The 22,133-nt window shown below is 33.5% G+C and overlaps 2 protein-coding genes across 3 annotated transcripts; one reads left to right on the forward strand and one right to left on the reverse strand.

Annotated features, from left to right (window-relative positions):
• The first annotated feature begins 133 nt into the window (after nt 1-133).
• On the forward strand, nt 134-13,637 carry LOC107804496 (ATP-dependent zinc metalloprotease FTSH 11, chloroplastic/mitochondrial). The gene is made up of 17 exons (XM_016628405.2): nt 134-1,064; nt 1,524-1,677; nt 1,971-2,063; nt 2,289-2,377; nt 2,697-2,820; nt 4,214-4,333; nt 4,441-4,491; nt 5,020-5,081; nt 6,181-6,238; nt 7,252-7,377; nt 7,460-7,540; nt 8,160-8,289; nt 9,315-9,463; nt 9,826-10,107; nt 11,302-11,391; nt 11,773-11,826; nt 13,143-13,637. Exons 1-17 carry the CDS (start codon nt 523-525, stop codon nt 13,296-13,298), a joined length of 2,361 nt encoding a protein of 786 aa, XP_016483891.1. The 5' UTR covers nt 134-522; the 3' UTR covers nt 13,299-13,637.
• A 2,409-nt stretch (nt 13,638-16,046) lies between these two features.
• LOC107804488 (uncharacterized) lies at nt 16,047-19,101 on the reverse strand. 2 transcript variants are annotated; one of them, XM_016628394.2, is made up of 3 exons: nt 18,646-19,095; nt 17,849-18,100; nt 16,047-16,690 (listed from the first exon to the last, which is right to left on the reverse strand). In XM_016628394.2, exons 1-3 carry the CDS (start codon nt 19,000-19,002, stop codon nt 16,412-16,414), a joined length of 888 nt encoding a protein of 295 aa, XP_016483880.2. In that variant the 5' UTR covers nt 19,003-19,095; the 3' UTR covers nt 16,047-16,411. The 2 variants fall into 2 exon arrangements, with proteins under 2 accessions (XP_016483880.2, XP_075108046.1); XM_075251945.1 differs by having other exon boundaries at nt 16,554-16,690; nt 17,853-18,100; nt 18,646-19,101.
• Nucleotides 19,102-22,133: the final 3,032 nt, after the last annotated feature.

Genomic DNA, 22,133 nt, shown 5'->3' on the forward strand with positions numbered 1-22,133 from the left:
TTTGGTCCATGCTGAGCTAAATCTTAATTGGTACTTACACAGTAAATTCATATTTGGCTGAAAAAAATTGGGGTATGAAAATGACCAAACCGGCTGTTTATGTTAAGCCCTGGCCCCTGGGAGTTTGGGAACCGGTTCGGCTCCGTTGACATCCTCAAAATCTCAATGTAAGCTAGTAGTATTTTTTTTCTTTCAAAAAATAAGAGTGAAATAATAAAGGCCACAAGAAGAAGAGCGCCAATTTGATTGAGATAAGGTTTTTCTTGTTTGCTCCCTTGTTGTATAACATAACAAGAAGCAACCCAATCCTGTGGCTCTCTCTCAATCCCTTCAACTACTCTCTAATTCCTATAGTGAGAGCAAAAGGGAGAAGAGAAGTGCGTTACTCCTTCAAGAAACTAAAAAAACTCTTTTTTGCAGTAAAGAATCTTTGAATTGAGTTCAAGGCAAAGTATCTTTTTTTTTTCCTTCCTTTAAACCCTAATAAACATCTAATCGAAGAAAACAGAAAAAAAGAAAGCCATGACTACTCTTCAAGCTTCTCTTATCTTCAAGCCTTTACCTTCTCCTCTTTTCCAATTTTCTTCTTCCAAACCCTTTTACTCCCTTCGTTTATCCACAACAACTGCGTTTACTTCTTTAAAGCCTCGTTTTTGCCGCCACAATTTACTGCTTCACTGTACATTGACTCCTGACAATGTCAATTCTGATTTTGCCTTATCCAATAATAATGACACTGAAATTGAACCCCGAGAATTCAATGAACCCTCCTCCTTTGGTGAGAGCAGTAGTTCAATTCAAGAAGCGGGTAATGTTGTGGAATCTGAGGTATTGGTGGAGGAGAATGAGGAAATGAAGAGGAAGTTGCCTATAGTGGTTTTCTTGATGGGTTTATTTGCTAAGGTCAAGAATGGGTTTGAGAAGATTTTGCTTTCTGATTGGTTTAGTTGGTGGCCCTTTTGGCAGCAAGAGAAGCGTCTCGACAGACTGATTGCTGATGCTGATGCTAATCCTAAGGACGCAGCTATGCAGAGTGCTTTGCTGGTTGAACTCAACAAGCACAGGTATAGCTTTACACTCTATCTTAATTCTCAAATAATATTTAGTCTTTTATCTTAGTTACATAATGTACAAGAGGTAGGATACTAGTAAAGATTCTTTAAAAAAAAAAAAGGAATATTGTGATGCTCATTACTGATAATAATACTATGTTTTAGCAATATTTGCCCGTCTTTCAAGATAAATATTTAGAAAGATGTTTAATTGGTCATTATCCTCGTGGATGCTTTTTATTGGTGTGTCTAATTACAATTCTTTCCTATTTTCATAACGAACTAAGAGAATCATATATGAGGTGCCTATTAAAACAAGAATGGAGCTTGTGAGTTCCTGTGAATAATAGTACTTGAGTATTTCACCTGATCAGTTCGGGTTATTTTTGTTTCATTTTTTAGGTTTGATAGTGTATAAGTTGCCTTATTTTTAGAGAATATTCACTGTTCTCTTTATCGTTTCAACCTTAGCCCTGAGTCTGTCATTCGGCGCTTTGAGCAGAGAGCACATGCTGTAGACAGTAGAGGAGTTGCAGAATATTTACGAGCTCTTGTGACGACAAATGTTATTTCCGAATATCTACCTGATGAGCAATCCGGAAAGCCTTCTAGTCTTCCTTCACTGGTAATTGTTTGATCATAATACCTTTGAAGTTTTTTGTGTCTATTGGCAAATGCCACCTGTGTGGTAATATATCATTTTAGTGTTTGGCACTAAGTAGTGAATGTTCTGGATTCCTGATTATCCCAGTCAGTCTCAGTTCATTCTATCTCCACAATGACACCTAAGTGCTTCTGTTTTTTGGAGTGAAGGAAATCATTTTGAACTCTAGATATTCTGGTCACTCCTGTAATTTATAATGTTCTTGTCTCTTGATTTGGTGTTACTTTTTGATGATTAATGGAATCAAAATGTAGTTGCAAGAGTTGAAGCAGCGGGCGTCAGGGAACATGGATGAGCCGTTTCTCAATCCTGGCATTTCCGAGAAGCAGCCATTGCATGTTGTGATGGTAAGATACGATGAGCCCTGCAGTTTTTGTTGACACAAGGAGTCTAATGTTCATCTGAAGCATCATATCTAAACCTATGAGTCATCACTAACAGTTAAATATGAATTTTGTTTACGGCTCTTCGTGCTTCCGCTGATTTTGCTTATAATTACTTTATCCATTTGTTGGGTCATTCTATTGCATGCATGTGGTTGTTTAACCCAAAATTTCGTTATTCACATATAGGTTGATCCTAAAGTTTCAAACAGATCATCACGTTTTGCGCAAGAGTTTCTCTCAACTATCATATTCACTATTGCCATTGGCTTGGTCTGGTAAGCTAATCTTCTTGAATTTACTATTCCTCATGTACAAGTGAGGCCTAGTAATGTCTCTAGATATACTCTTGCCCTTTTTTCTAGATTTTCTGGGAGTTTGTTTGTTTTTGTGTGTGTAGGGTGAGAGGGGAAGGGGGTACACTGCTTGTTTTTTATGTGATTCCTGTCTTGCTCGTTAGCATATTAGCTGATTGTCCCTGACCTTATCTTAGTTTTCACTCACTTTCCTTGCTTTAGGTAACTTCTCCTGTCTTCGGTTGGTAGATGTTTAGTCTTCTTTATTTTTGCTAAGAAAAGAGCACATTCATTTTTTCAGGATAATGGGTGCTACTGCACTTCAGAAATACATTGGTGGCCTAGGTGGGATAGGAGCTTCAGGTGTTGGTTCAAGCTCATCCTATGCCCCGAAAGAGTTGAATAAAGAAATAATGCCTGAGAAGGTATGTTTTTTTTCTGGAGATGTTACATGAAGGTTATGTCTTCTGCACCAATCTTCTGATGTACTATGCTAATTAAAGGGATTGGAAGCTAAGTTTCATTTATTTTGCTCCTTAATTCCTGTCATAGTGTGAAATTCATCAAAAAAAAAAAAAAAATTCCTGTCATAGTGTGAAATGTCTAGTTTGTTTGGCTTCCTCGTCTTGTCGTTAGAAAAAAGAACTCTTGTCCCTGGGAATTTCGTTCAGAAATTTAGGAGTTTGAAAATTTGGAGGATTGAGGCGTCTCATTTGTAATTTTCTATGTTCTTGCGCTATCAAATCTCCACTATGATCAATAAAGAGTAATCTGGAAAACGGAACAGCTTCAAGTATCTATTTTATCCCAGGCTATTCCTACATAACTTACTTTCATATCAACAACAACAACACCCAGTATTATCCCACATCGTGGGGTCTGGGAGGGTTTGTGTGTACGCAGACCTTACCCCTACCTTGTGAAGGTGGATAGGCTGTTTCCAATAGACCCTTAGCTCAGAAAAACATAAGCACCACATTAATTAAAAAGATAGACAATGAGGGAAAACACCAAAAAGCCATGTAAAATTAGCATAGAAACAACACGATAATAAGATGATCAAAATGAAAGAAAACGACGGGTATTCATAGAAACCTACTACCAACAGAATGCGAGAGTGCGTACTAATCCTATTGGTATGAACAATCTACCACCTATCCTACTACCCTAATTTTCGACCCCCACACCTTCTTATCAAGGGTCATGTCCTCGGTCAGCTGAAGCTGCGTCATGTCTTGCCTAATCACCTCTCCCCACTTCTTCTTCGGCCTACCTCTACCTCTCCGTAAGCCTTCCAATGTCAACATCTCACACCTCCTCACCGGGACATCTGTGCTCCTCTTTTTCAATTTTATATTTTATTAACATAAATGTTGATGCCTCATTGGTCTTGGTTGTTTGGTTTTCTCTTGATCTTCCAGCTGTTCAGGAATAACTCATTGAGTGTCCGCTCTCTCGTTAACTAGTAACAACTTTTAAGAGTCATACATCATTCTCTTTTTGTGTATTAAGGCTCAATCATGTATAAGTGCTGCTTCTTATTCTTGAGGCTCACTGGTTTGTATGTTTTCGATAAACAAATAGTCCGTGTTGGAATATTTACTTAGCTGAGCTGTAGATTAACATGGTAGTGATTGAGAAAGATGTTGGGTGGACTTGAACTACCACGCTTATGCTATAGTGCTAGTTAATACTAGAGATTCAGTTTTTCCTTCTGGGAATTGCCCAATAGGGATTGGGAAAAGTATGAATTCTCTTATTTATGTATCTTGGATACTTGCATCAGTTTTTGTTTATCCATTTTTCTTTTGGACGCAGAATGTCAAAACGTTTAAGGATGTCAAAGGTTGTGATGATGCTAAGCAAGAGCTTGAGGAGGTTGTTGAGTACCTCAAAAATCCTGCTAAGTTCACTCGGCTTGGGGGAAAGTTGCCGAAGGTTTGTGCTTATTCTGCTTATTTATTCTGGCTTGTTATTCAATTTTGCTTCCTTTTATGTGAACCATCCCCTATCCTTTTTCTGAAGGTATTATTATCTTGTTTTAGGGAATTCTTTTGACTGGAGCACCTGGAACAGGAAAAACCCTCCTCGCCAAGGTAAGCTGTTGATCACATTTTACACTGAAGTAGTTGTCCACATTGGTTTTTCCATGTGTCGCCTACCAGTGTTCTTTGTTATATTTCCAGATGCACTGCACACTTCCAACTATAATCAAATTCAGATGAAATTTCTTCTTGTTAGTTGTGAGTCTTCTGATTAGGTCTTGCCTTCCCTCTTTCCTCTTCCTATTTGTTGGTGATGTAAGATCTGTTATCCCTTCTTTTTTTGTTGTTGCTAAAGTAAGGTAATTTAAGACTTGTTATTCCTTGTAATTACAAAAACATAGTTATTCCTTCCGTTCTCGAATAATTTCTCAAGTGTTTGGATTGGTCCTTTTTTAAATTTATTTAAAGATTTCTCTTCTATTATCGTGCATTAATAAAATTATTACTTTATCAACAAAAAAAAAAAAGATTATCGTGATTACTTCCTTGAGCAAAATTCTTTATATTCTGCATTCTTCTTGTATGTCAACATAAGCATGTGTACTTATGCTAATCGTGCTTAATTTTCTTGATTTGAAGGCTATCGCTGGAGAAGCAGGGGTGCCTTTCTTTTATAAGGCAGGCTCTGAATTTGAAGAAATGTATGTCTACTACTTTCTCTACCCTCATGTCTTCGTCATGTTTGTATAACCAATATGTTGATAAGATTAAGATTTGTAATCTCCCATTACTTTCTAGAATGAGCTTAGTTTCTTCTCATGGATAGCAAGTCACTTGGTGCTTATAAAATTACTTTTGTCAGTTTTTGTCGATTATATGAACAAATCTTCAGTATTTTGCTCCCGTCATCTAAGAAACTGGATGATAATTCTCATTGATATCGCACTTTGTCATGTTAACTCCTAAATGTGAAAAGAGGATTGGTAATATCTGCACAAGCGTATGCATGACACAGTGTCTGAATTTGGTCAATGGAGGTCTCAATAGCTATAGTAGGGTAGATCTTCTTTTCGTGCACATGTGACAAGTAGGATTTTATTGATTTATTCCAGATCTAAGATGGTACTGGTGTACGTACAAAATTACAGTTAGCAAAAACTCTTTCCAAATCTAAATACAAATGAAGCTGAGGAAGTCGAGTAAAGTATCTACTTCATGGATGTCAACCATTTTGTGTCAGATGGCTATCTAGAGAGTAAATTTGTATTTTAATCTGAAGATAGTGTCAGTATTGCCCTAAAAAATCCTGTGATTCCTTTTCCTCCAAAGCGTCCTACCAAAAGCATGCAAAAATGGTGTTCTAGGCAGCTTTAGCTTCCTTGTGAGGTACTTCTCCTCCCAAAAAAAAAGTTTCCTTGTCAAAGCTGCTCCTGCTCCAGCATTCTAGCAGCTCCTTGGTTTCTTTGCGGTAAATTATGCTGTGTCAAGCATGATTCTGGTGCTACCAGCCAACTGAAGCAAGAAGCGTCATAGGAGTCTTTAACTTACCATATGATTCTTCCATGGCCAGGGAACTTGATGACTGTTTTTATGGGATAGTCACTTGTAGCATGATTTTACTGTGAAAGTCCATCCTTCTGTCCCTATAAAAGGATACTGTCTGTTTTTGTGCACATGTGATTTTTATATGCTTGATTTTTTGTCTTCTGGATTTGGGCAAATTATCCTGTCTTTTCAAGATCTTACGTTTGGTTACCTGATGACCTAATTAACTTGGCTGGAAATTTTATCTTCTTTCAGGTTTGTGGGAGTTGGTGCTCGACGTGTTAGATCTTTGTTTCAAGCTGCTAAGAAGAAGGTTTGAGCGATTATATACAGCTTACTTATTGTGGTTTCTAGAGAAGATCACTTTTAAATATCAGATGCAAAATCATGTGAAATGTACTAGGTAGACTCTGGGCTGAAGATCTTCAGTCAATGCTGAGCTATGCTTGAAAAGATCTCACTTGAGCTTAAGTGGTCTGGCTGTGACGCAATATGTTTTCTGAGTGCATAGAGACTCATCTTGCATGTATTATATATAACGTATTCGTGCCTACTGATCTCTCAAATAAATTTTGGTTTGAGTTACATAGTAATAAAAGAAGTGGGTGGAGATCTCTCATAATTGGTTATCAAAGCTTCCTCGATGGCTTTTTGAAACTGCAGCCACTTTCATGCTTTCATGTCTGTAATCATTTAGCATACTTTCTATTTGGGCTGTCCATAAGAATGCGCTTTCATCAATGGTAAAAGGAGTTTTCATCTTTCTTAAACCAAGAGTTTGGAGTGAACAAGGGATTCAACTGAGGAGAAGAGGTTTTGGGGTAACTCCAAACAAAACAGTTGTTAGAATTTCCATTGATTAATATTAGACCTTGCTGTACTAGGAAAGTGACTTTCAATCTCCGTTCACGATTTTTCTTTTTCTTATCAATCTCTTTACTTGTAGACTTGGATGTCTTGTATTTCTCGAAAAAGTGATTCGATTGATGGGATTTGGTATGAGATTGGAACTAGTAAAACTTGACAAGGGGCATGATGCCCTAGCATCTGCTTTGAAATTAATTTGTCGTCAAAACGTGTTATTTCTGCCTGAAATGCTAAAATAAATAAAACTCCCATTTTTGTTAAAACTGTGAAAACCTAATCGTAAGTCCCCTTTCAGCTTCATGTTACTGTATCTATCATGTGAGATTATCTGCTTTGTCCTTTCCTTGTCCTTGTACTTACTTGGAACAGGAAAGAATTTGATGTTCGTTTCCCTTTCTGAAGAAGCTCAATCAGTTTCTTGGAACTGCTATCTAATTTTGTGTCTTCTCTTATTTTAAGGCTCCATGCATCATATTTATTGATGAAATTGATGCTGTTGGATCAACTCGAAAGCAGTGGGAAGGTCATACTAAGAAGACACTGCATCAGTTACTTGTTGAGATGGATGGTTTTGAGCAAAATGAGGTAAACGCCTTGAAGTCAAAATATCTAGAACATGATCCCTCACTCTGAACTTGAGACTGGAGTGTATATTTGACTTGTGCAGGGCATAATATTGATGGCTGCGACAAACTTGCCGGATATACTTGATCCCGCCTTGACAAGACCCGGTAGATTTGATAGGCATGTAAGTCTTTTGGAGCTTTTCCAACCTGTTTGATTGCTTTCTACTTCCACACGATGTTTATTTCAAGGCATAATTTTGTGCTCTTCAGTAATTTTCTCTACTCTGATTAACAAGGGTATTTTGAAGGCACAAAATGGAGTATCTTTTCTTCTTTAACACTTGTCTGCTAACAAAGTACACCGGTTACTTTATCATGAATTTATTTACCTGAGAAAGTTGTGTCACACTATCTTACTGATTTTTTTCAAATTTACTAACTTTACGCCGGTATTTGTGCCATGGGGTGGTGTCATACAGCTTCGTCACACTAAAGCTATGCCTTAAGTTTGGGTGTCCATTAACAACTCCATGAATTGCATTTTGGAAATTGGAGTAAAAGCAAATTTCAAGGGAGCATTTTGGTCGTGAAATTGTACAGTATATACTAAATTTTGAGTTTATACATTTCATTATTCTGAGATGTCAGACTAAGTCAGAATTTTGTTGAACGACTTTTTGATCCTTCTGCTTTTGGAAGACACATTGTAAACGATGAATTTGAGGAATAGCTTATTTGCTCTTTTCTTATATAACAATGGTCCATCATCAGCCTGTTAACATCAAAACAAACCTTTTCTAGATTGTAGTTCCAAATCCAGATGTGCGGGGCCGTCAAGAGATCTTAGAGCTTTATTTGCAAGACAAACCAGTCGGTGATGATGTTGATGTGAAAGCGATTGCTCGTGGAACACCAGGATTCAATGGAGCAGGCATGTGCACTGCTCATTTTACTTTGTGTTCATTTTCTTTTGCTTAAGTTTCCCTCTTAATGTGAATCGTTTTTATCCTAAAATTGGTGTCTAATGAGACGGTATACTACCTTCTCAAGCTTGAAATGGAGGATCCTCGTTACGTGGATTCTATCTATGATCTTTTAGATATTTGGTAAAAGAAGATTGGATTGTGAAGATGGCTGTATCATTTATCTAATCGGCTGGACATGGTTTACTCTTCAAGATAACTCTGGAGGAGTGAAAGGAAAGTTAATGAATATGCGCGATCCACAAAAGCAAATATTATGCAAGTTCAGGGGCCAATTACATGAATAAGAGTCCTAACTTGTACTCCATTCCAACTTATGTGACGTAGTTCGAATGGTCCTGACGTTTAAGAAAGAAATGAAGACTTATTAAACTTGTGGTTTAAAACATGCCACAACATTTGTGTAGTTATAAAACTTTTGAAACTTGTAAACTTAAACATGCCACAATATTTGTGTGGTTATAAAAGTTGTTCATTAAGGGTAAAACGGGAAGTGTAAAGTTAATTATTCTTTTTGGAACAGACTAAAAAGGAAAGTGTGTCACATAAAGTAATAGAGGGAGTAACTATTTAAATTACTGAACTAGATTACATTTTGAGCCAAGATCTTGTATTATTGTGTCCATTGTTTTGTGCGTTGTCTCTTCCTTGGGATAACATTCTCTGTGAACTTCTTTTAATATTTTACATTTGACTAATGTCTGAGATTTTTCCTAGATACATCATTTTACTGTTATTTATAAATGGAATAGTGGTGTTATTGATACATCTTTTTCCTGATAATGGCATACAAGAAACACCTATATATAGGTGTCAAATCCAAGACTCATATGATTTTGTTCCTTGTGGGACGATATCTAACTAATGACATAACTCTTTTAACACTACACTTAATACTGAATTTACATTCTAACACCTTTCTAGGAACACTGTTGATTTGGATATATTATTTAATCATTTCTGTTTGAAACAGATTTGGCAAACCTTGTGAATATTGCTGCCATTAAGGCTGCTGTTGAAGGTGCTGAGAAGCTAAATGCATCACAGTTGGAGTTTGCAAAAGATAGAATAATAATGGGAACAGAACGCAAAACCATGTTCCTGTCAGAAGACTCAAAGAAGGTATTCTGCTCTGTTATGAAAAGTATGCTCATGTTTGGATCCTGTAACCTGCTCTTGCAAGTTTTATTTGATTTAACATCAGGCATTGATGTTTTGTAATCTATGTCATTGTTTGATTTTACATGTTTACGAACTGGCAAAATTCTTTAGAATACAAGAACTTATTTGGCCTCAAAACATCAAGTTGTGTATTTTATATATACCATGCATAATCTAGGTCAACCTCGTGTTGTTAATGAAAGGACTGTCAGAATGTTGCCTTAATGGGCCAACAACTTGTTTTCTCCCTGTTTATGTTTTATGGTGGCAATATTACGATATCTAGACATGCTAACCATTGTGGTAAATATCTTCTTTTTCAGTTAACTGCATATCATGAGAGTGGCCATGCTATTGTTGCCTTGAATACTGAAGGTGCACATCCAATCCATAAAGCTACAATCATGCCACGTGGGTCTGCTCTGGGAATGGTTACTCAGCTTCCTTCAAATGATGAGACATCAATCAGCAAAAAACAGTTGTTAGCACGGCTTGATGTTTGTATGGGAGGAAGAGTAGCAGAGGAGCTTATCTTTGGTCAAGACAATGTAACTACTGGGGCTACTAGTGACCTTCACACAGCTACAGAACTTGCTCAATACATGGTACAGTTTCGCTACTTATTAACATATATTTATAGTGAAAGAAATGGCCGATACTTGTAATAAGAATACTTCTTCTCTCTTACCTTTATGTTTCTCTAGCTTGCTAAACAAGAATTATTTTTCAGACACCTTCAAGACTACAAACGGTTTAAAAATATATTGAGCCTCATATATTACAAATATTAGCTATGAGAAGAAGTTGTTTCCTAGTTTCTTTTTACTTATAAGCAATTATTTACGCGTCTATACATTTCAATGTATGCATGCAGATCAAAATATGTTGTTTTTACTGACTGCATGATATTCAGTTTTAAGTGCTCATTTGCCTTTTAGCTGCATTGATATGCCAGAATTTGTTAACCGAAGAAGTTTTGTGTTCTCATCAACATTATGAGACTTAAGTTTCTGCTTCGGAAAAGTGAAATTGTACAGGGCAGTGCTTATTCCGTTTTTGATTTCTCGCCAGTAACTGCAGAAAGAAAATTAATATTTATGTGAACATCAAAGAGGAGTGACCATTGTATTGCAGGTTTCCTAAGGAAATTACCTAAACGATAATAAGGTGTGGAAAAAAATATTGTTCCATGCAAAATTATCAGAAAAATCAACTAAATCTGTGCACTAAAATAGCATAAAGATCAATTAAATCTGTGCATTTCGAGGCTATGCTGGGGACAGAAAATTGAGTCTGCCGATCTGAAGCTTCAATGTTCTGAAGTCACTTTTGCTTCCTTGGGTTGCCCTCAAACTTTTCACAACCCAAAGTGCCTAGAAAATAGAAATAGAGAAAATAGGATCACCTTTAGTTCCTTTTCCTCCATCTACTGCTATTTGTCAATGTAAGTGGAAATTAGCAGTTTTCTAACCCAGGCATAGCCAGAAAACAGATAGCAAACATACTCTCAATATCTATGCTGGCAGTATTTGACAATCTCTAGGCATAAGTGAGAAACAGCTTAGGTTCTCCCCCACATGATTTGCTGCAAAAGTAGCTTCCCACAGGCCAAAGCTGCCTTAAGAAGGTTTCTCTCCAGATCTGCTTCATAGGAAGAGTCAAAAGTGTCAGTCTGATATTGTTGTTTCTTCATTTTCTTTGTCTGTGTTATGTATATTAAGCTGTGAGTGACGTTATTACTCATCCGTTAGAATGAGCTTTCTAGTACAAGGGTATGACAGTATCACATTCTTCTGTAGGTATCGTCCTGTGGGATGAGTGATGCAATTGGACCTGTTCACATCAAAGAGCGGCCAAGTGCTGAAATGCAATCACGTATTGATGCGGAGGTATGTGCTTAGCCCGACTATTTTTTTAACCTTTTATTTTCTCACCTTTTGTAACAAGTGGCCTGGTGAAAAATTTCTAGTTCACTATAATGTGTAATCTTTTATGTTTTTGAGTGTGTTTGGATTAACTTTTAAACTAGTCAAATCAGCTTTTAAGCTCTTTTTAGCTTTTTTCAGCATTGGGCAAAGTCAAAAAATGCTTAAAATAAGTTAAAAACTGCTTAAAACAAGCCAAAAGCAAGAAGCTTGGCAACCCCAACTTATTACTTTTTTGGTTTAAAAGCTTTTTCCGCTGAAAAGCCACTTTTTTAAGCCAATCCAAACGGGCTCAAATTTATTTGGGTTGACAAGCTCTTATAAGTTTGTTCTTTTGATGCACAGGTGGTTAAACTTCTAAGAGAAGCTTATGATCGTGTAAAGGCCCTCCTAAAGAAGGTTTGTCTTACATATCTTAATGATCATAGAGCTATACTACCTTCCATCCTTTTACAACCTTCTTCTTGCTCAGTAGTTGATAGTATCTTTAGAAGTCCAAGTAGATGCATAGGTTTAAATACTTCAGTGTATGATAGTGTGCAGACAATCTTAGTCTTTTCAATGGGTTGACAGTGTTTTGGTCTCTTAAGACTGTCAATTTCCTATGGAGAAGGTGCATTATGAAGTACTACATAGGTAATGAATGACTCACTACTCTTGAAGAACAATTTCCATACAAGGTTGTTTTGCCTAAAGCTAATGAGGGCAAAAGGTTGAAAAATCAATCCCCAATTACATGGAACTATTTTCAACATACATGATACATGAAAACACTTAAGTATTTAGATAAATAGAAGTAACGGAACATGTATCTCACCCTATGTTGCTCGGATCCTTTGCCGACATGACACCGGCAGGTACGGGATTTGTACCAATGTTGGGTGGATACTTATGAGAATAATTTTTTTTCCATTTTGAGATGCCCCTTAATGATTGACATACTTCTAGAGTTAACATACTCTATACAACAAAAGTTTCAAGAACTCAAATTTATTTAACATTAACAGTTCGTAATTTTTTTTTTGAGAAGGAACATCAACAATTCATAACTATAAAAAAGAAAACCAAAGAAAGAAAATGTGACCCAGACTCAACTGTTGAAAGTTGCGTAGAATATTATCAATGTAGAAGTATGTGAAACATCTTGGTACGTCTTAAAGTGATAATTGATACAGCAAGTGAAGGACATATTTTAAAGAAATTGTAAAAGGAAAAATTATACAAATACGGGTTGCTATAGATCTTCAGAGTTAGCTGTAGACTGCTAATTCCTTGCAACTTTCAGATTTTAAGTTGGTACCTAATCCAACACAAGGTATGGCAAGTATCAGACATTACTTTTATGATTCATGACAAAATATCTTTATAGATGTGTTAAATGTTACCTTACTCAAAAAAAAAAAAATTCCTTATAGATGTGTTGGTCGAATCAAGTATTTGGTCTTTAGGAGATTATTTTGCCATTGAAGCGTTGTAGCTATATGATTTGAATCCGTAATGGCTGGTGTTGTACCATGTTTATTTGATGAGCAAAAGCAATGAGAAAGTTTAAGCAGTCCCTCTTCGCCCCACAAATCCTCAGTAGTGACTAAAAAGATGCGTCCTCATTACATTGTGTTGTCTGATTGTGAATTTGTTTCACTTGAAATATTTTAACCACGCAGCATAGGTTGGAAATATTGCTCAAAAATCTGTCTGTTCTTTTCTTGTTGCAGCATGAAAAGGCTCTGCATGCTCTGGCCAATGCACTTCTGGAGTGTGAAACATTGAGTTCAGAAGAAATAAGGCGAATTCTTCTCCCTTTATCCGAAGAACGGCTCTCTGAACAACAGCAGCAGCCACAAGACGAAGAAGCACTTGCATTGGTTTAGGTGTCGCTTTCTCTTCCATGGGTGATCATCTCAGCTGGTGTAGGGAGATAGTGTACAGTTTATACGACACACTAGTCTGATTATTTCATCTACAGATCATAGAATTTCTTTTTCCTCACTGTTGTAACATATTTATAGGACTTTCATTTCCTGGCAGCAGACAGAACAGGTAGCTTCAGTAGAGTATTGTACGCCTCGGTCGGAATTCAGGATTTCTTTTTTCCGTTTTTCTCTTTCAGCCACTTTAAAATTGAAAATACCCTGTATTGGGTAAAATTTTGCATGTAAACTGGGGAATTGTATATTAATTTTTTGAAAATAAGATGTCCTATTTTAACATCATACTTTACTAACTCTCTGCTGCTTTCAGAGAAATGTCATTCCCAATGTAACTTTGCAGGGAAATTAATAAAGATGAGGGTTAAAGAGGAAGAAAAAAAGAAGAAAGACGTAGCTACTCTGAGTTTTTCCTGGATCATGATACTTCTGGAGATTGATTTACTCAGCTCTAGGTTTACGACCTACAATGGTTGAACACTCCAAAAGCAAGAAACCTTATATTTATTTCCCTAGTGATGTTTCCGAAAAGGAACTATTTTGCATCGTTAGTGACAACTCCAAATGATATTCAAGGTCAGATTTGAAAAAAAAAATGTCGCGCCAAACAAATACACATAAAATCAGAAATAGCCTGATTTAAAATTGATAATTGAAAAATAGCTACAATTTCAAAAGTAATTAAAATTTAGTCATTATTTTTTATGTAAAGATGAAATCTAGAGGGGTTTTGGCTAACTTTATAAGTTGGTCAAACTAGGTTATAAGTATTTTTTGACTTATCTACGCGTTTGATAAACACCAAAAGTGCTTATAAGTCAAAGTCAATTGGTCAACCTGACTTTTCAACTTATAAACACTTTGAGTTTGACCAAAACTTTTATTATTTTATCCATATTATTATTATATAATTCTAAAATGCATTTATTTTAATAAAACTCTTATCTCTATTCATCGCTTCACTCCGTCATCTTTTCTCGGGCTACTTTCCCAGAAACATTATCCACCATTATGAACAACAAAAAGCTCTTTACCGTCAACTTAAATCACTCAAATTAATATGAGTTAGAAAAATTCTATTTTCTGTCAATCGACTTTCTTCATCTTTTAGAAAAAGTGGCTGTTTTGCATCATTTAAAATTCTGTTGTGAAATATGATTTAAATTATCTATTTTAATTGATTTGTGTTGGTAATGAAAAATGACCATGTAATAGTGATCTTCTTATAGTACTTTAGCTCACTGTTGCTAAAATAATATATACTTACTAAATATTAATTTAATCTAATCAATTTTGAACTAAGAGTAAATTCATTAGTTAATTTATACTTCAATCAATTTAGAATTTGAAATCTTGTATAATTATATATTTATTAGTGTAAGCAGTTTGAGGGACATTTAAGTCATTACATCACAAAAAAAATAATACTTATCAGCACATATTTACCAAATATTTTAACTGTTTATTATCAGTTTCAACACTAATCCAAATATATAACTGTTTATTATTAAATCAGTTTCAACATTTAAAAGTACTTTTCAGCACTGATACTTATCAACCACTTTGAATCAGCTAAGCCAAACAGGCTCCTAAACAAAAACACCTTGCTAAAATTCGATTTTTTTACATATAAAATTCCAGCATAATGTGCTGAAATTTCAATATAATATGCTGAAAGTTTATACGCAAAAGCTCCATATTATGCTGAAACTTTCTGTGTTTTAGCTAAAGTATTTTTGTCCAGATTTTATTTTCGCATAGAATAATAGCTATTTTTCAATGACTTTGCAAACGCTGGCTATTTTTGATTACCAGTCCAAAAACTGACTAGCCCATACTATTTTCACAACAAATACACTTTGTACAATGTTCCCGTTAGGGGTGTACATGGGTCGGGTTGGTTCGGATTTTCTAATTACCAAACCAAATCAATTGTATCGAGTTATTAAATCTAAATAACAAACCAAACAAAAAAAATCGGGTTTTTTAATCTCGATTTTTCTCTGATTTTTCGGGTTTTCGATTTTTTTCTGTTTTTGTTTTCATAAAGTCTTCATAGCACAAAACGTAAAATTTGTGCTCCATATATTTCTTTAATCCTAATAAGACATAACTATATAATGTGTTTTTCAATAAAATAACATAAATATGAGATAAGTTATGGCATTATTGTACTACAATTCAACAATAAAGAAAATAAAGTCGCATAAAATAAATATTATTAATAAGCCATAATTAAAACAAACATAATTTAAAATTATGACTAATAAGTACTACATTATTTACATGACTAACCACTAAAAAAAAATTAATTATACATTTTATCTAAACCATAAAAAAATTAAAAAATAGATATCCAACACTATTTTCATTCATAGTACAATTGAATTGAATATCTTTTATTAGCATTGGTATTGATTTAATTTTAGTTTAGGATTTATTTGAGTTACTAACATTTTATGGACTATAAAACTTATTGGAGCATCCAAAAGTTATAAGCCCAAACTTGAAATAATACGTTAAAAGATAAAACCATGAAAAAGCTTAAAATATTTATAAACTACACTACCATAAATATTTTTATATATTAAATATATTTAAAACTTCTATACATATAATGTCGGGTTGGTTTGGTTTCGGTTTGACTTTTTTTTTAGTTAAAACTAAACAAAACAAAATATGGTCGGGTTTTTTTTCTAAACACGAAACCAAATCAAACCAAACCATAATCGAATTTTTTTTCTCGGTTTGACTCGGATTATCGAGTTGGTACGATTTGTCGATTTCATTGGTACACCCCTAGTTCCGTAACCCATACACTAGTACAAATAAGATATCGTTTTATTCAACACCAAATCCAAGTGATTATAATATAGTAATATACGAGCTCTCGAAATCTTGTCAATAAGCACATGTAAAATCAGCAAATTTACGAGAAATTAGCGGCAAAACTTGTAAACCTTCTGTATATCCTCGTGTTGTATGACTGTCCAAGAGCAGTTGGCGAAGTTTATATGAGATGGGAGTAATGCATAGAATTCCCTCGAACGATTAACTCAAGCCTGACCAACAAGAACATCCTTATAGGGAGTTGGGGCAACAGTAGTTGATGTTGTTCCCTCCTCGGGTGAGTTTCTCCTTCTCCTTTGCTCTTCTATAATTAGTGGCATTTGCCCTTCTCTTTCTTGCATTAGTCGTTCCTGTGCTCCGCCTCGTAGCTTCTCTAGCCTCAATCCACTCATTTGTTGCATCTTGAACACTTTTACCACGTTCATTAGTCCCCCAATGAGAAGCAATAGGCTCCCAAATATTCCCAACCACACCCAGTCTTCACTCTGCATCATTTCAGAATTACTCATTTACTTGATCAAACTATGCAAAAGGCAGTGCAACAGATTCTAATACTCATAAGCATTCAAACAGTGTTACTATGTGTAAGCAAGCCTACAAATAGTCGGGAGATAAACAGAGTTAAAAAGGAAATCGACCAATAAGAATGCCTTACACCCTAGTTGGATTTTTGGCTAAATGAAACATCTGTATAAATGACATTCAATACGCACTATATTTCGCCAATCGGACTATTGCTATATAAATAACATTCCAGGTTAAATGACTTCTAGAAAGGTTCCAAAAATGAAGTTTTCTTCTCCTTCCTTTCTTTTTGATGCTTGGTTGACAGGGTCAGGGAGTTTCTCGCTATGCACATCCTATTCTAATTAAATTCTTCCTTATTCTTAATTAAACCAGTTCCTCCACTTTCTCAACTGAAATTAAAGATAGAGATCATCCTCTCCAAATGAGCAACTGTAAATGATTGTCTTTACAATCAGGAGAACTAACTAAAGAAATATAGTGTTCTTCTCAAGAGTAGGCATGGAGAGCTTTCTGCAGGAAAACTTGCAGTTATAGTTCAGGGAGATGCGGGACTCAACCCTAGCTTATATGTATTTGGACGATGAATGTCCTCTTTCTTTCTGCAAGTTTATACTGCAAGGGGTCGTTTGGTTGGGAAACAAGTTATCCCAATATTAATTATCCCACTCTCCCCCATAGGGATAAAAATAACACTATAATCCCGGGATAACTAATCTCGAGATTAGTTATACCTGGGATAAACTCATCTCAATTAATTATCCTGATAGTAGCAAACCTGTTGTTGTATGTGAAAGAAAGAAAAGTGGACAAAACAAAAAAATAAAAAAATAAAAAAGAGATGAATTTATGATGTATTAATTATCACAGGATTAATTATCCCACCCTCCCATAGGGATAAAAATAAACTACAATCCCGGAATAACTAATCCCGAAATTAATTATACATGGGATAAACTCATCTAAATTAATTATCCATTTTCCCTCGTACCAAACGAACCTTAAAATCACATAGGTGGTACGATCTTATAGGTAGTATGAGACTATGAGCAAGTTAAACGGTACATCCATAAAAATATTTTCCATATCGATAATTTGTAAGATGTTGGATTACTTACTAACAATTTCAAGCCATGGTGGACATGCCCTGATTGCTCTTTCCAATTGAGGAGTGCTCCTACCAGAAACAGTAAACTGCCCAACAAGAAAGGAATGTTGACGCTTTGTTGCAAGATTTGAACATGTCCATCTGCTCTTTCATAAATCTGACACGAGTTGTGAATTGAACCAAGCAGCCATAGAGCAGGGCCAGCAATAAGCAGATTCACAGCTTGCTTCTCCACTTTGAAATTGTCATACCCCTTTTCTGCCTACATTCATTTTATAAAACATAATATATCCAAAACATAATAAAGAGTTCAGAAACAGTACAGTACTGAAACTACATACATATCCAAAATTTTAAAATTAGCCCGCGATGCATTACTATGTATTTTAAGACTTCTAAGCTCTATGCATTAACGATATAAAAGTTATTTACACAATTAATTTAGATAAAGAAGGGACAGATAATTAGATTTAAAAAAAATGGTACTATCTCCGTCCCATTTTATGTGATGCGATTTGGAGAATGAGGATCAAACTGTCCAATTTTAGTGCCCTTTAATGCATAATCACTATGTAATTTAAGAGTTTACGCTTTATGCACTAACAATATAAAAAAATAGTAGTACACGATTAAGTTACTTATTAGATAATTATAGGTAAACCAATGTGATAAAAATGGTTAATTATCACGTGTCAAATTACACTGATAGTAAATAGAATTTTTACAATGTGAGTGTATACAGTTTAAATCCATATTTGAAAGACACAAATTAAAGTTAAGCAGAAAGAAAATAAAGTAAGGAATTACCTTAGTGAAGAGAAAAAGAATTCCTAAGAAGTAAAGAAGAGTTCCCAAGGACTGAACAACGGGCACAGCAAACTCAACGAGGGCAAGCTGCGGGTCAAATCCGAGCAACAGAAATCTATAGTCAATAGCAGCAAGATGAGCCATAAGATCATGTACATTCACTACAATGATCACTGCCAACGCTATTAGCAACAGAACCAAACCGGACAAAGGTTCTTTGGAAAACTGAGCCGCAAACCCACCTACAAGCAAAATCGTAGAGAACATGTATAGACCCGCGTTGATGTACTCGAATCTATTTCGGGTCAATCTTGGCCCGTACATTCGGATCTCGCGTGCTGATGCTAATTTCACCATTATTGTTGAACAAGATCGAAGACGAAACGATGCTCTCTCTCTACAGTTAAGAAACGAAAGCTAGTAACTAACTGACGAGAAGGGGAGATGGAGATGTAGGAAGCGGGGAGTGTGGCCTCTATTCTGGTCAGGGGGTTACGTGTCTTTCTGCATGCACTTGCATGAAACAGTCAACGGAAACAATTGGATGACACGTGTTGATAGAGTAACCCATGTATGCTTATTTGACACAATATTAATCTTATAAATATTAGTTGTATTTTATTATTTAATATAATATGCACAAATATAACACAATCTATATAAAATTAAAGAATACACATAATGTAGTAATCAAATAAATTGTTTGATCCTTTTTATTTTTATTATTGAATTAGCAAAACTACTTTTTATTAATTTGATACTTTGAATAACCAAAACTACTCCTCAACTTGAATAAGTAGTTTTTTTTTTTGTTTTTTTATAAATATTTTAGTTTTTTTACCTTAGCTAATTTAATTTTTTCTTATTTTTTGTTTTTTAATTTTAAAATAAATTTAAAACTCTAACTTGAAATTACTCCCCCGTTTGAATGCCACATGAAAAATATTTTGTCTTAACAATGCAACTTGACTTTTTATATTTTTCATTTGAATTGAAAGTTATTTTATTTCTTTATTTTTATTTTTTATTTTAAAATAATTTTAAAACTCCAACGTGAAACTACTCCCCAATTTGAATGGGTATTTCTTTTATTTATATATTTCCATTTTTTATTATAGCTATTTTATTTTTTCATTTATTTTTTATTTTAATATATTTTTAAAACTCCAACTTGAGACTACTCCCCAATTTGAATGGGTAATTTTTTTTCATTTTTTATAGCTAATTACTATAAGATATCTATATTTATTAATTCAAATAGAGTAACCAATTAATTTAAAATTTAAAATTCGTAAGCTTTTTTAGTTAGAAAGGTAGTTTATTTTGTCTTAAAACTCCAACTTGAAACTACTCCCAAATTTGAATTAGCAATGTTTTTATCTTTTTTAATATCATTTTTTATTTAAAATAATTTTAAAACACCAAATTTGTTGGAGCTTTTTCCTAAATATCTATACTTGGCGTCTTATGGTTATACCGCCTGGTTTCATATAATTATTTACTTCTCTTTTTGTATATATAAAAACTACTATATTAGAAAGAAACTACTTCCTAATTTAAATTGACAATTTTTTATTTCTTTCTTTCAGTTTTTAAATTTTAAAATAATTTTAAAACTCCAAATTGAAATCACCCCCCAATTTGAATTAGCAATTTTTTATTTTTTTATTTTCGTTTTTTATTTTAAAATAATTTTGAAACTCCAACTTGAAACTATTCCCCCACTTGAATCAGTAGTTTTTTTATTAATATTTTTGTTTTTTTATTGTAATTAATTTAATTTATTATTTTTTTTAATTTTAAAATAACTTTAAAGCTCCAACTTGAAACTACTCCTCAAATTGAATGCTACTTGAAAAATATTTTGTCTTAACAATGCCACTTGACTTTTTGTATTTTTCATTTGAATTGAATATTTTATTTATTTATTTATTTTTTAATACTTTTAAAACTACAACTTGAAACTACTCCCAATTTGAATGGGTATTTTTTTTATTTATATATTTTCGTTTTTTATTATAGCTAATTTTATTTTTTCATTTGTTTTTTTATTTTGAAATATTTTTAAAACTCCAACATTGAAACTACACCCCAATTTGAATGGGTAGTTTATTTTTATTTTTTATTATAGCTAATTATAAGATATCTATATTTATTAATTCAAATAGAGTAACCCATTAATTCAAAATTAAAAATTAAAAATATTTTTTAGTTAGAAAGGTAGTTTATTTTGTCTTAAAACTCCAATTTGAAACTAATCCTAAATTTGAATTGGCAATTTTTTATTTTTTTAAATTTTATTTTTTATTTAAAATAATTTTAAAATACCAATTTTGTTGGAGCTTTGTCGTATAAATCTGTACTTGGCGTCTTATGATTATACCACTTGGCATCATATAATTATTTACTTCTCTTTATATATATATATATATATATATATATATATATATATATATATATATATATATATATATATATTAGAAAGAAACTACTCCCCAATTTAAATTGGCAATATTTTATTTCTTTATTTTCGTTTTTTCATTTTAGAATAATTTTAAAACTCCAAATTGAAACCACACTCCAATATGAATTGGTAATTTTTTATTCTTTATTTTCGTTTTTTATTTTAAAATAATTTTAAAACTCCAACTTGAAACTACTCCCCAATTTGAATGGATAGTTTTTTTTTAAAAATATTTTCGTTTTTAATATAGCTAATTATAAGATATCTATATTTATTAATTCAAATAGAGTAACCAATTAATTCAAAATTTTAAAAGGTTTTTTAGTTAAAAAGGTAGTTTATTTTGTCTTCACAATGCCACTTAGTTTTTTGTGGTTATTCCACTTGTCTTAATAATGTACTTTTTCTTCTTCTTTTATTATATATAGATTTCATTTTTTAATATAGCTAATTATAAGATATCTATATTTATTAATTCAAATAGAGTAACCAATTAATTCAAAATTTAAAAAGGTGTTTTAGTTAAAAAGGTAGTTTATTTTATCTTCACAATGCCACTTGGCTTTTTGTGGTTATGCCACTTGTCTTAATAATGTGTTTTGCCTCTTCTTTTATTCTATATAAATAATGTACTTTTTCTTCTTCTTTTATTATATATAGATTTCATTTTTTAATATAGCTAATTATAAGATATCTATATTTATTAATTCAAATAGAGTAACCAATTAATTCAAAATTTAAAAAGGTGTTTTAGTTAAAAAGGTAGTTTATTTTATCTTCACAATGCCACTTGGCTTTTTGTGGTTATGCCACTTGTCTTAATAATGTGTTTTGCCTCTTCTTTTATTATATATAAATTTCTTCACACAACCATCTCCGATGATTTTCTATCTATTTCTTTGCTACTTCAACGTACCTATTGTTTGAACCCGTAATTCCCTTTTTTTTTTACTTAACCCTAAATGAAAATAAAGATCTTCTCTAACAAAGCAAGCAACATCGTCAACTCCATCATAATTTTTTT

Source organism: Nicotiana tabacum, chromosome 4 (genome assembly GCF_000715075.1).
Source record: "Nicotiana tabacum cultivar K326 chromosome 4, ASM71507v2, whole genome shotgun sequence".
NCBI lineage: Eukaryota > Viridiplantae > Streptophyta > Magnoliopsida > Solanales > Solanaceae > Nicotiana > Nicotiana tabacum.

What these genes read in the sequence shown, in the direction of transcription:
- LOC107804496 (XM_016628405.2), top strand. Translation starts at nt 523, where the DNA reads ATGACTACTCTTCAAGCTTCTCTTATCTTCAAGCCTTTACCTTCTCCT. An exon ending in AAGAAATAATGCCTGAGAAG is followed by an intron (nt 2,821 to 4,213) that starts GTATGTTTTTTT and finishes TTTTGGACGCAG; the next exon opens with AATGTCAAAACGTTTAAGGA. An exon ending in TTCAAGCTGCTAAGAAGAAG is followed by an intron (nt 6,239 to 7,251) that starts GTTTGAGCGATT and finishes TCTTATTTTAAG; the next exon opens with GCTCCATGCATCATATTTAT.
- LOC107804488 (XM_016628394.2), bottom strand. Translation starts at nt 19,002, where the DNA reads ATGGTGAAATTAGCATCAGCACGCGAGATCCGAATGTACGGGCCAAGA. An exon ending in TTCTTTTTCTCTTCACTAAG is followed by an intron (nt 18,101 to 18,645) that starts GTAATTCCTTAC and finishes AAATGAATGTAG; the next exon opens with GCAGAAAAGGGGTATGACAA. An exon ending in ACCATGGCTTGAAATTGTTA is followed by an intron (nt 16,691 to 17,848) that starts GTAAGTAATCCA and finishes GAAATGATGCAG; the next exon opens with AGTGAAGACTGGGTGTGGTT.